Source organism: Chiloscyllium plagiosum, chromosome 13 (assembly GCF_004010195.1).
Source record: "Chiloscyllium plagiosum isolate BGI_BamShark_2017 chromosome 13, ASM401019v2, whole genome shotgun sequence".
Lineage (NCBI taxonomy): Eukaryota > Metazoa > Chordata > Chondrichthyes > Orectolobiformes > Hemiscylliidae > Chiloscyllium > Chiloscyllium plagiosum.
The window spans coordinates 53,532,885-53,546,370 of record NC_057722.1 but is presented as its reverse complement, the minus strand read 5'-3'; the positions used below and the strand labels follow the sequence as shown (position 1 = coordinate 53,546,370).

Sequence of the window (13,486 nt, the reverse complement as noted above, 5' to 3'; positions counted from 1 at the left end):
GATATATCTAACCTAATTGCTGCATCATTGGCATACTCTCACATCATTGGCAAAGTGATGAAAGGAGTCAGTGACAGTAAGTGCTCACTAAATCTCAGTTTGGCTGACAGAAGCCCAAGCAGCCTTGGTCCAAACATGGACATAGGAGCTGAATTCAAATGGAGAAGTGAGGATGAGTGCCCTTGACATGACGCAGAATTGACCATGTATGGCCTTAAGGAGCCCTAACATAACTACAGTCAATAGGAATTGGAGGGAAAGCTTCCCACTGGTTGGAGTCATTTGTCCCTTAAGTAATGATGTTTGTGGCTGTTAGAAATCAATCATCTTGGCCACAGACATCATTGTAGGAGTTCCTCAGGGTATGTCCCAAGCCCAACCATCTTTAGCTGTTACATCAATGAAATTCCTCCCATCATAAAGTCAGAAGTGGGGATGTTTGCTGATGATTGCACAATGTTCAGCACCATCTGTGTCTCCATGAAACAGACCATGTCCATGTGCAGCAAACCTGGACAACACATTCAGGCTTGGGATGATGAATGGCAAGTGGCATCTGTGCCACCCAAATGCCAGGCAATAACTCTCTCCAACAACATAGAATCTAACCATAGCATTTCAAATCATTCCCGTTGCTGAAAGCCCCTCTCAGCCTCTGTGGTGTGACAATTGCACAGAAATTGAATTGGGCCAGTCATGTAATTACTATAGCTACAAGAGCAAGTTAGAAGCGGAGGATTTAGTGGTGAGTAACTCATTCCTGTCTCTCCAAAGCCTCGCTACCATTTATAAGACAGAAGTCAGGAGTATGATCAAATGCTCCTATTTTCCTGGATGAGTGCAGCTCCAATAACAGTCAAGAAGTTCAACACCATGTAAACAAAGCAGCGCAATTCATCATTCACTCCCTCTACCATTGATGTACAGAGACAGCAGTATGTATCATTATAGAATGCAGTGCAAAAATTCATCAAGGCTCCTTTGACAGCACTTTCCAAATCAATCACCTGTATCATCCAGAAGGGCAAGGACAGCAGATGCATGGAAACTCTCTCACCTGCAAGTTCTGCTTCTAACCCTACATCATCCAAACTTGGAACTTTATTAGCATTCTTTCAATGTCATTGGATCAAAATCATGGAGCTCCTAACCTAAAGGCCTTATGAGTTTACCTTTATCCGAAGGACTGCCATGGGTCTATCTTTTCAAGGGCAATTAGGGATGGATAACAAATGTAACAATTACTCCCACCTACATCCATCAATCACATTCCCACCTAATTTGCCCCCAGCCCTACTCCCACCCTCCTATTTATCTCTCATCCCCCTTCCCTCTCCACATTCCTGATGAAGGGCTTATGCCCAAAAAGTCGACTTTCCTTTGGTTGAACATTAGGCCCTGAGGGACTAGCACTCATCTCTACATAGGCTCCTATAGCATTTAGTTGGTCAGTTCAGCCCAAGATATCAAGGCCAGAATTCATGGAGCTTCTGCCATCTTACACCATCTCACTCTCTGGCTTTGATGACTAGCTCCATGTTGGACACAAATCTGATATCTTGACTGTATTCTCTGACTGTGGTGAGATAGCATGACAATGTTATAAGATGTATACAGTTGTAACTAAATTAAGCAAATTAAATCAGAGTTTTAGCTTTATTAAAAGGTAAAGTTGACATTGTCCCAGAAATCAATAGGGCTGCTTTCTCCTTAGAGAGAGAGATAGCTAGTGGCAGTCTAACCAGAGGGTCACAACATGTCAGTCAAGGGACAAGATTGAGAAGGCAGCACCTTCCTGGTAATCTAGCCAGCATCGGAACTGAACCCATGCTGTTAGTATACTCCACATCACACATCAGCCAGTCAATCAACTGAGCTAACTGAGCTCCAGTAGTGAATATGATATTTTTCACCTTTAATGTTACGAAAAATGTACTATAACTATTGCTCAATATACACCGTGCAGTATTACTGCTAAGTAATTTATGTGTAAGCCTAAGACAAAGTGAAGGTTCACCTTGATATAATTGCTTAAAAAGAAATGCGTTGAATGTCACACCCAGCCTGATCTAAGCTATTGAGCCATTAATTGTCTTGAGGCTTCAGTGTGCGCTCAACTATTTCAGGTGATCAGCAGCTCTATCGTTGAAACAGTTCCAATGTTAGGGATGCCACTTTTGGAATTGCTGAGGATAGCATGCCGCGAAGGCACCCAGACCTTCTTGGCAAAGAGGGGTTGAGATTGGAATGGAATGTACAGAGTGAGAGGAAAGGCAGAAGTGGGAAGATTTGACAGGGGAGGTAACTTCTATCAGACAAAGGGGGGTTAGTAAAAGAGGCTCCTCACCCTTGATCAACTAGGAGAAAGTGAGGACTGCAGATGCTGGAGTACCAGAGTTGAAAAATATGGTGCTGGAAAAACACAACAGGCCAGGCAGCATCCGAGGAGAAGGAGAATCGACATTTTGGGCATAAGCCCTTCTTCAGGAATTCGTGAAGAAGGGCTTATGCCCGAAACGTCGATTCTCCTGCTCCTCGGATGCTGCCTGGCCTGTTGTGTTTTTCCAGCACCACATTTTTCAACTCCTCACCCCTGATGTTGACTGGCCCACGACCCTACCCAGTAAAATCTTCAGGACTGCACACTTATCATGGACATCTTTTGCCACAGATAAAACTCAAGTGTGACGATCTTTAACTGGCCATTAATTAGTCACAAGGACCTTTATTGTTCCAAGGTTGGATGAGTTTCTAACAATGCTACAGGGTAGCAGAGTGTCTAGGCAATAGTAATGGTGGTCATGATGTGGACCTCAATTCAGGCACCCTGTCTGCAAATCCATCCCCAGAGCATTGCAACATCCACTTATGATATGGAAAAGACACTGAACTGTTGATCTCATTCTTTATCAGGTATGAAACATATAGTGTCCTCATTCATCCTATTACCTACAATAATGAATTCATGACCTGTCATTGTGTTCTTCATCTCTGTGAACTTAGATCTCTGCATTCCTCCAGTTCTGGTCTCGTGTCGACCCCCAATATTCTTCAGCCAAAAGTCATGTTGAACCTTCAACATTTAAGCCCTAAATTCAGATCTTCCATCCCCACATCACTTCACTTCTTTCAGACAATACTTAAAAATCTAACTCTCTTCCCTTGACTCAGTGTCAATATTTATCTCATTACACTCCTCAGTGCACCTTACAAAATTTTGTTGTTGCTGTTAAATTGTGCTTTGACAATCCAATTCCAATGTAACTCTATGGATAATATGTTAATCAATATGCCACTTCAATTCACGGATGCTGCGATATTGTTCGAAAAATTGATGACAGACAGAATTTTGCTTCGCTTTTACCATTTCAGACATTCATGGCAAAATGTTATGACTTAGGTGTGTTTTGAATCATGCTTAACAGCTTCACGTATTGGGACAGAAAACAAATTGTACAGAACTTTGATTGTCACTCAATAGTTAATTTGGGAACAATTTGCATTTGCTTTTTGACTAGAGGTTTTGTTGGTGTCATTATGTAGCACTATTGTCTGATGTTGCCAAGCAAACTGTTTGGATCTTGACCTTTGGTGAAAAGAATGTTGTCAGAACAAATCCTGTGTTCATCAATGCAGGATTAAAAAAAAATGTTTTGATAACAGTTTTCTTTTCATCAATAAATAAATTGTTTCCGCATACTGTATGGCAAGTTAATTATTCATTTGCGGATTATTATGATAGAATTAGGGAAGTGTCCATAGAAACATCCTAAAGTTGAGTACAGTAAGGTATGAATAATATTACTTGTATAATAGCGTGTGTATAACATCTATTATTGTGAGAACTGAATTCCATGCTTGGGACAGGAAATGGGTTTTGGATGGAGCGTTGTAAACAAAGCATAAACAAATCAAAGGGCTAAAGCATTGTGTTAGAAGTATAGTGGTTTTTCACAGTCAAACAAAGACACAACGTGGTTATATTGAAGTCTGTTGGAATAACTTACATAAAACTTTATTTTGAATTGTGAAATTCTGATATATTGAACTGCAAAAAATGCTGAAAGTGTTTGGAATTAGCAATACAGTACATCAGTAAATTTTAAAGGATTGTGAGTAGTATTGAATAATATTTTTAGAAATTAAGACACAGGACATGCAGTAGTTTTGCAAAAACAATTCGATCAATTCGAGGCTGACAGCCCTACATTGATTAGATTAGATTCCCTACAGTGTGGAAACAGTCCTTTTGGCCCAACAAGTTCACACTAACCCTCCAGAGAGTAACCCACCCAGACCCATTTCCCTCTGACTAATGCACCTAACACTATGGGCAATTTAGCATGGCTTGTTCACCTGACCTGCACATCTTTGGACTGTGGGAGGAAACCAGAGCATCCAGAGGAAACCCATACATGGAGAATGTGCAAATTTCACACAGTCACCCAAGTCTGGGATCGAGCCTAGGACCCTGGTGTTGTGAGGCAGCAATGCTAACCACTGAGCCACCGTGCTGCCATTCCTCAGTAATGCAACCAGAAAAGTGAGCATCACAATCACCAATGAATCCTAGTCACAAGTAAGTGATGGTGGAAAGGTGTCAATGGGTGGGGACATAGGAGAACAATTGTCAACAGTAAAGATAGCGGATTGTGTCTTGCAGAGAGAACCCTCCCTCATTCTGTGGCAATACCCTATGTCAGGTACTGAGCAACTTTATATGAGGGACCCCCTTCCTCCACTCCCAGAATCACGGAGAACCACAGAATTGTTATGGTTCAGCCCATCATACCTGTACTGGTTCTATTCCATAGTGCCAATCCCCTGCCATTTCCCAATATTCTGCACACCATTTCTATTAAATAATCATCCTCAAATGCCTCAATTGAATCTGTCCCCACCACATTTCCAGGCAGTCCATCATGTATCCTAATGACTTGCTGTGTGGCAAAGGTTTCTCCCCCTCAAATCACCCTTCGTATAATTTGCACACTACATTAAATCTATGCCCTCTTGTTCTTTTATTCTTTTATGAGCAGAAACAACCTCTCCCCGCTACTCTATCCATCCCAGTCAAGATTTTGTGAAACTCGATCAACATGTGATTAGTGATTAGATTCTCTACAGTATGGAAATAGGCCATTTGGCCCAACAAGTCCACACTGACCCTCTGAAGAATTAACCACCCAGACCCATTCCCCTACTCTATAATTACCTCTGACTAATGCATTTAGCACTATATGCAATTTAGCATGATCCCTGATGAAGGGCTTTTGCCCAAAACAGTGATTTTCCTGCACCTTGGATGCTGCGCTTTTCCAGCACCACTCTAATCTAGAATTTAGCATGGCCAATTTACATGGCCTTTGGATTGTGGGAGGAAACTGGAGCACCCGGAGGAAACCCACGCAGAATGTGCAGACTCCGTACAGACAGTCACACAAGGCAGGAATCAAACCCAGGTTCCTGGCGCTGTGAGGCAGCAGTGCTAACCACTATGTCACCGTGCCACCCTTATCGCCAACATCTGTCAAGATAACTGAAGTTTCTCATTCCTGAAAAAGTTCTTGTAGGCTGTCTCTGTACAGTTTCCAATGCATTCACGTCTTTCCGATAGTAAAGTCACTGTAGTCTTACCAGACCATAGGACTACACTCATTAGAGAGATAACTCATGGAGATTTAACCTCAGGGTCACCATGCCTCAGGCAGTGGAAGATGTTGAGAAGAATAGTCCTTCACGATAATCTTAGCTGGATTTGAATCCATGCTGTTGATATCTCTTTGCAAACCAGAAATCCAGCCAACTGAGCTAACTGACCCTTGTTTCTGTCAAATTTCTTATAATGTGATTGCAACTGTGCACAGTATTCCAGCTGAAGTCCAATAAGTATTTTGTACATGTTCAACATTGCCTCCTTGCTCTTGTACTCAATGCCCCTGTAACAAAGCTGAAGACCCTGTTTGCTTTATTATTTCTCTACCTGCCCTGCCAATTTCAATGACCATTGGTCCCTAAGCTCCTGCATCTCCTTTAGAAATATATTCCTTAGTTTCTCCAGAAGCTTAGAAGCATCCTGAAAGGGTTTGTTCTCCAGGCTGCTTGCATGCCAAGCACTCTGCCTTCAGGACGAGGTGAGGGGATGGAGCTGTTTGGTGGGGTCAGTAGTTGTCATCCTTCAACCCAATTAAATGATCCAAATCAAACTTGCCTCACGGCTCCAGGGACTTGGATTTGATTCCAGCCTCAGGCATCTGTCTGTGTGGAGTTTGCACATTCTACCCATGTATGCATGGGTTTCCTCTGGGTGCTCCGGTTTCATCCCACAGTCCAAGATGTACAGGTTAGATGAATTGACCATGCTAAGTTGCCCATAGTGTTCAGGGATGTGTGGGTTAGGTGCATTAGTCAGGGATAAATGTAGGGTACTGGCGTAGGGGAATGGGCCTGTGTGAGTTTATCTTTGGAGCATCGGTGTGGACCTCTTGGGCTACATGGCCTGTTTCCACACTGGAGAGATTCTATGATATCTATGAACTAGTGCACTGGAGAGATTCTATGATATTCTATGAACTAGTCCTTGAGTAATTTTTGACCCTTTCTTTGTAGATTTCTGTTTTGTATAAAAGGACATATTTATGAGAGATAGCTTTATTCCAGAGTTGGGGGTGGGGTGGTTGGTTAGTCAGCCTCCTCATTTCTCTTCTTTGTTAACTTGCTCCCAGTTTGAGGTTTCCAAGACTTTACAACATTCCACATGTTTTGCGTAGGACTTTGCCAGACAGTCACTGAATTTGCAGCCATAGATTTCTTCCTTTCCCCTATAGCAGACCTTTCTTAATAAAAACATACTTTGGGACCAAAAGTAAAAAATACCTTGGGGCTTGATATACTGGATAGGATCACCCCACCATGGGGAAAATACCAGAGTCAGCAGGACAAGACTCTTAAGGACCATTAATTTGCAACTTAACATTGCCAAAAGGTTTCAAAAATGGTTAGGTTGCCTGATACCATCTTGGTAAAAATTCAGGTTGGTTGGGGGTGAGCAGCGCGGGGGATGGGGCCACCCACTGGACTTTATGCACTCTTCCCTCTTCAAAATGAGTGTACCACTCCTAAGGACTGATGCACCCAATACTCCTGCGCTGTGCTATGTGATTAATCTTATCAACCTGGTTGACCAGGGATATAGCATAGCAAGTGTTGTCTGCGTTATAAGTGAATAAAAACATTCTACCACTTTTTAGATGAATTATTTGTTTTATTTGAATTTCTGAAATTCTTATATATCTTTTGTATAGATTATTTAAATAATCTGCTTTAGATTAGAATACATACATGACTCTACTAGCTCTATTCACTAGAGGTAAATTGTATTACCCTTCACCAGGGCCCTTAGATATTTAGACTGTATTTTGCCACAAAAATCACATTCTAATATAATAATAGTACATGTGCAATTTGATGAACAATTTTCTTATCAAATATAGGAATATAAACATTATAAAAATAATGCTCTGACATGATTTATATAGTATATTTTAAAGATTATTGCAATCATGATTTGTAAATTCAATTTGGAAGTAAAAATGAGGAATTATATATTATTATGATAATATTCTCAACAGCAGGCACCTACTGAAATCTCTTATAAAGTGATGAAAGGAAAGTAACTGTAAACATTAGGGTTTATTATAAGTAAAATATTTAGACACCAAGAATGAAACACACCCTTTAATTCATATGAGCTTTTATAGATTTTACCGACTGCCTCTTTTAGACTTAGAGTATAGGTAATTGAAAACATATTCAAGTATGCTTATATAATAAACCCATATCCTGATAGTGCAGTCTTTGTGCAATAACTCCTTTATACCAGTGTGTCATTTTCCATGATCTTCGATAAGTTCCTCAGTAACATGTTGATGGTTTTATGGTATTTCTGAGTCAGTGCCACTTTTCTTGATTGATGGTCTTGCAATTTTTACCTTAAAAAAATAATAGTTATTAGACATGATAAATAGTTTACTACTTTTTCAGTTCTTTAAGTGAAAGAAAGTCTGATCCACAGTGGTACAATCTCCACCATAGACAGGGAAAGGAGGTAGTCCCAAATCCATCCCAATTGGAACAGAGATTGAATCCTGTCGTCTTGGCATCAATCTGATCCATAATGGCAATCCTGCCAATTATCTGCTCATATTGTTCAAGTTAACTTGGTAATATGTTTCATGTATTTTATCATCAGGAGCTACAAATAATGACAGTGGGGACTCAAATTTTGCTCCATCATCTGGCTGATCAGGAATCTCTCCTGCTCTTACCACGAGCATTTATAATATATTGGAAGGATTTCATGTTAACACACAACCTGGTTGGTCACACTACCAGCCCACTTTCCTTGGCCATCATGATCTGGATTGGGTCTTGAACCCAAAGCTGCTGGCTTAGAGGCAGGAAAGCTATAATGCTACCATTGCACCTTAAGACCTCCTTCTGACTATGTATCTAAGATTTCAATATATCCCTAACTCCAAACTGAATCAATAGTTAAAGACTGGGAACATTACCCTTTGGAAACTTTGCTCAGAAGGATCATATGTCAAATATTGTGGTTAAAATAATAAAATGATCTTGCCAGTATACACATCTTGCAAATGCCGTACATAGGTTTATATATTATATTGAGATTGGAGTTTTCTGTTTATATCTATCTTTGTGGATATTAATTAATATGATTGAAATGAATAAACATTCAGTAGTCAGCACTTATGTTGTAAATGCAATCAATATTGTATACAGGTTCTTGTGGTAAGTAAATGGAGGCATTGGGCAAAAAAACCAAGATGCTATTCTATGTTTGTACAAATCATTGATTAGACCACAATTATAACTCTGTCTTGTTCTGAGTGTATCATGTTGGGGAAGATATCAAAGACATGTGGGTGTCGAAGAAACTTTACTTGTACTGAAACAAGGAAAAAAAACAGCATTTGATTCATGAGAATAGAATCAGATAGTCAGAGAGTCAGTTAACAGACAGCATAATTTTAAATATTTTTACCAAAATAACAAAGGGAGAGGTCACAGAATGTTTTTCTAAATTATGCAGAGAATATAGAATGCCATAACATTGGACTCTGCCAATATTTCAAAAACTAAAAATAATTTTATCAGTTGAAAAAATTTATAGAAAATGCATCAATTCACTGTTTAACTGAGAAAGGTGGGTTACAGGGCTTCTGCCCGAAATGTCGATTTTCCTGCTCCTCGGATGCTGCCTGACCTGCTGTGCTTTTCCAGCACCACTCCAATCTTGACTCTGATCTCCAACATCTGCAGTCCTCACTTTCATCTACATCCAAACATTACCTGGTCACCCGAAAGGAAGCACTGCTTTTCAGAATCCCACAATTGCAAGCAGTGCAATACTGTCTTATGTATGTGTGAAAGTGAGAGAACGACAGCTGGGGTGGAAGAAAAGGTAAGAACATGTATGGAGCAGGTGAATAGTAGGGTAATGGAGTAGGTTTGAAACTGAAATTGCATGAACTGAGAAAACATGCAAATAGTGATGTAAATTAGTAAAAGATACATTTTTAAGAGACTTGGAAAGCAAGAGGGAATTTCTTTGACACAGAGTCAGACTTTAAAATGCTAGATGAAGGACATTGCAAGGAAAATGCGGTGCTAGGACCTCTTGGTGCTGTGAAAGAGCTGCAGTATATCAGACAAAGAAAGGTCAGCCAATCTCAGAGACAGACAGAGAAATGAATTCAGAAACAAGACACAAAACAGACGAGGAAAGAATCAGCAGGAGTGGCAATTTTCAGAAATTTAAAATCAAATAAAATGTTCATTGAGTCTAAAAACTACATTTCTATACCATTCTATGAACTTTAATGGAAAGAATAATAGGCATAGTGGGCTGTAGATTAATGAGTGACTATGAGTTTGTTTTATATTGCTGGCAATTTAATTTGCTTTATGAAGTCCCTCAACTTATGCTTCTGAACTTCCTATGGTCTTGGTCTGACATTGTGCCTGGCCTTCTGTTATCTGATTTTTCTAAGTTTTCACATCAGTAAGAGGCCACTCCTAGTTCCATGGTTCTCTTATAAAATCTCAGGGTACAGAGGTAGTTGGGAGATATAGAGAAAGCTGAGAATTCCAATGGCAGATAGACAGTGTAATTTTAGCAATTTAGAGTGGTGGGCATTTGGAATGCGTTGCCAGCAGAGGTGGTAGAGATAGGCATGGTAGATTCATTTAAGATGCGTCTGGACAGATGCATGAGTAGGTGGGGAGCAGAGGGATACAGGTGCTTAGGAATTGACCGACAGGTTTAGACAGTACATTTGGATTGGGATTAGGTTGGTGCTGGAAAAACGCAGCAGTTCAGGCAGCATCCGAGGAGCATGGAAATCGACATTTCGGGCAAAAGCCCTTCATTAGGAAAGAGGCTCAGGCTTGGAGGGCCGAAGGGCCTGTTCCTGGGCTGTAAATTTTCTTTGTTCTTTATCACCATGATATCCTTCAATGACCATTAGAACAGACAGGAGTTTGGAACTGAGAGACATGTAGGAAAGGGGAATCTCAAAGAGTGGCAAAGGGGATTAATGCCCTATTTCAAGAATTCCCCAATATTTTCAGAATCATAAACAAAAATATATGACTTATTGATATCAATTAATGATATATTCATCTCTACTAAATAGCTAGCACCACATTGTTTTAAAACCATTCTCAAGTGACAGATTCCTGTAGATTTTGTATACATGGTCCGCATGAGAGAAAGAGAAAAGGAATGGTTTAAAAAAAAAAGTGGAGCCATAAAGATGTGTGGTAAGATAGTGAAGACCGGAACAATTAGGACAGCAGTTCTTTTGCAAATGTTAATGCAGCATCATTTCTATACGTTAGATTTGGACAACACGTGAAGCACAAAAACCTCGAACACAGTGCTCGTGCATGTTCTGTCATAATGAAGGGGAACGTCAGTGCTGCGGTTTCTGATGTTAGTCTTTGAATGAAAATATTCCTGTACAAGGATTTAAAAGCACTTCAACTAATTCTGCCATGAAAGAATACCTGTAGCATTATAGATATATGTCATGCACATCACTTTGAGAAGCATTGCTGATTGTTATTGTAACATAGCAGTGTTTTTAATACCTCTGCAGTTGGATTGACATGATCAAAATTTGGAGTCCAGGACACAGGCTGCAGATTGTTATCATCCAAAGAAGGCAAGATACGTGTATTTTGCAACTTGGAAGATACTGAAATGGAACGTAAATTAATTACATGTTTGCAATGTTGAATTAATTTTTCAGTGAGCAGTTACATAATATCAAGCACCAAGATAAAAAGAATGATACATTACTTGTTATTTTAATAGTATGCACATAACACTGAAAAGAACAACCGAGAATTACAGAGACATGTTCAATGGGTTTCATGAGTAACAGAATCACATATTATGTCAATGTTGCTGACAACACTCGTAAAAATGCTAACATACGTTAGCTAGTGGAATTGGACCATGTTAAACAAAATTATATATAATCCATATACATATATATGTATAAAATGCAACAGCTACAGATGAGTTATACATGATGACAAATAGAGACAGCCTGAGGTGTAAATATAAAAGATTATAATGATATCACTCACGTGGATTGCTTTGGAATGAGAATGTTGTACCCCTAAAGCTGTAAAAAAATAAATTTGAGTTGTTTAAATGGTACAAAAAGGAACATATAACTAATCTGACTTTGGAGTATTAATAACTATTAGGGATATAAAAGATTATTTTCAATTTAACCTTAAGATTTAAAAACTTTAATTTCCATTGATTGTTGACAATGTGATGAAAAAGATCTTTGGAGGTGAATCCTTTCTGTAGACACCCCTGACACAGGCTGGAGACCTCATCTCAAATTTCAGCCATGGGTTCAACAAGAAGCAGGTTGTTGCAAAGGTGTGTCTGCAGCACTTAATCTGAACTGTCAATGAAGGGGAACCCAGAGAGACTCTGTTCACTTTGTACTTTCTTCTCCTTATGGAGCAAGTGAACTCTGAAAGAAGTTCGCTGCCTACACCATCCCCCAAACCCCATCCCCACCACCCCCCCAACCACCACATCTCCCAATGTATCAACTTGCCCTTCCAAATATTTGGGATATCTTAACAGATTTCCATTGACCCAAGTTCTACAATACTCTCCATAAGTTGTAAAGAACAAAAATGTTGGGGGCAACCAGATAATATTTATAGGCATGCCCCTTTTCCATAGAGTAGGGGAATGGGACATGCCTCCACCTCAAGAAAATGGCTGAAGTCAAGAGTGGAAAATGGATACAATCTGCATGGCATTACTTTCTGGCTTCCTGACTGCAGATTTTCCCTTGACCTGGGCCAGGATTTTTACATCCTACGCACTGAAATTATTTTGGAGAATATAGTGGACTCTTACATCATGGCATTTTCAGCTTCAAATAAATATAAATGTGTACAAAATTCAATTCTTCATTCAGATATGCTTTTGAACAGTTTGAATTACAATTCAGATAGTTTGGTAGCTTTAATTCATGGCAGCATTTTCTGATTTGTTGGTGGTGATAGCTTCATGCATTAGGTTTAAATGCTACAGAATATTACACTTCCACAGACTGATATTTTGTATAATCCCTTACCTTGCTCATGGACATATAAAACTGAATGGTTTACCTGTCTGTGTCATTTACGAGTCGTTCCCTTCCTGGTTTTTTGCACTTCCAGATGATTAAATAGATGGCTAACATCAGTAGCAACAGGAAAGCTAAGGCACCAAAAAGAATGCCAAAAAATGCTCTGAGGTTCATTGACAGGTGTTCACAGCGATCACCGTAACTTGAGTATATTGTGCGTGGAACACATCTGGGAAAAAGCATTGAACAGCATGAGGCACTGATATCATTAATGTTGCATATAGCTAGATATCTCTATAGACTAATATCAGATCTCTGGAAAGTTATAATTTTAATTTTTTTAAATGTTCAGGTTAACCATATCAAGGTCACAAATCTCTTTTACCATCATATTGATATGTAATGAATGCTACTTCCATTTTCGGTGTTCATTAGTTAATTATGGTGCAGCAGCAGTCAACAAATTATAATGTGGTAACATCCTTGTAGTCTTTATGTTGGTGGGGTGGACAGGATTGCAATCTTCACCAGCTCCAACATGCTCCTTGTCACAGAGGATGTTGGGGAGAATGTTTGAGAGTTTTGCATCATGAGTGAGTCACAAGTAGAATGTGTAAAACAAAATACCATCCCTTTTCTTTAGTGACCAGGCCAAATCCTAACCTGTATTCCAACTAGTGCCACATCTGTGCACATCATACCTCTTCATGCTGGCTGAAAGAGCCACCTGCAATCCTCATTTTTTTTGGGAGTGGTGGTGGGGGGCATGACTTTTAAGACTGCCCTGT

At 39.6% G+C, this 13,486-nt stretch overlaps 1 protein-coding gene across 3 annotated transcripts in view; it reads right to left on the bottom strand.

Moving 5' to 3' along the window:
* Window positions 1-7,243: 7,243 nt before the first annotated feature.
* The window catches only part of LOC122556038 (mucin-4-like), a 39,229-nt gene continuing 32,986 nt past the window's right edge, over window positions 7,244-13,486 (bottom strand). For all 3 annotated transcript variants that reach the window (XM_043702423.1, XM_043702425.1, XM_043702424.1), the window contains 4 exons: window positions 12,739-12,927; window positions 11,683-11,720; window positions 11,179-11,285; window positions 7,244-7,991 (listed from right to left, as the gene is read on the bottom strand). In XM_043702423.1, the coding sequence (XP_043558358.1) occupies window positions 7,935-7,991; window positions 11,179-11,285; window positions 11,683-11,720; window positions 12,739-12,927 (391 nt within the window). In that variant the 3' untranslated portion in view covers window positions 7,244-7,934. The remainder of the gene's footprint in view (window positions 7,992-11,178; window positions 11,286-11,682; window positions 11,721-12,738; window positions 12,928-13,486) is intronic.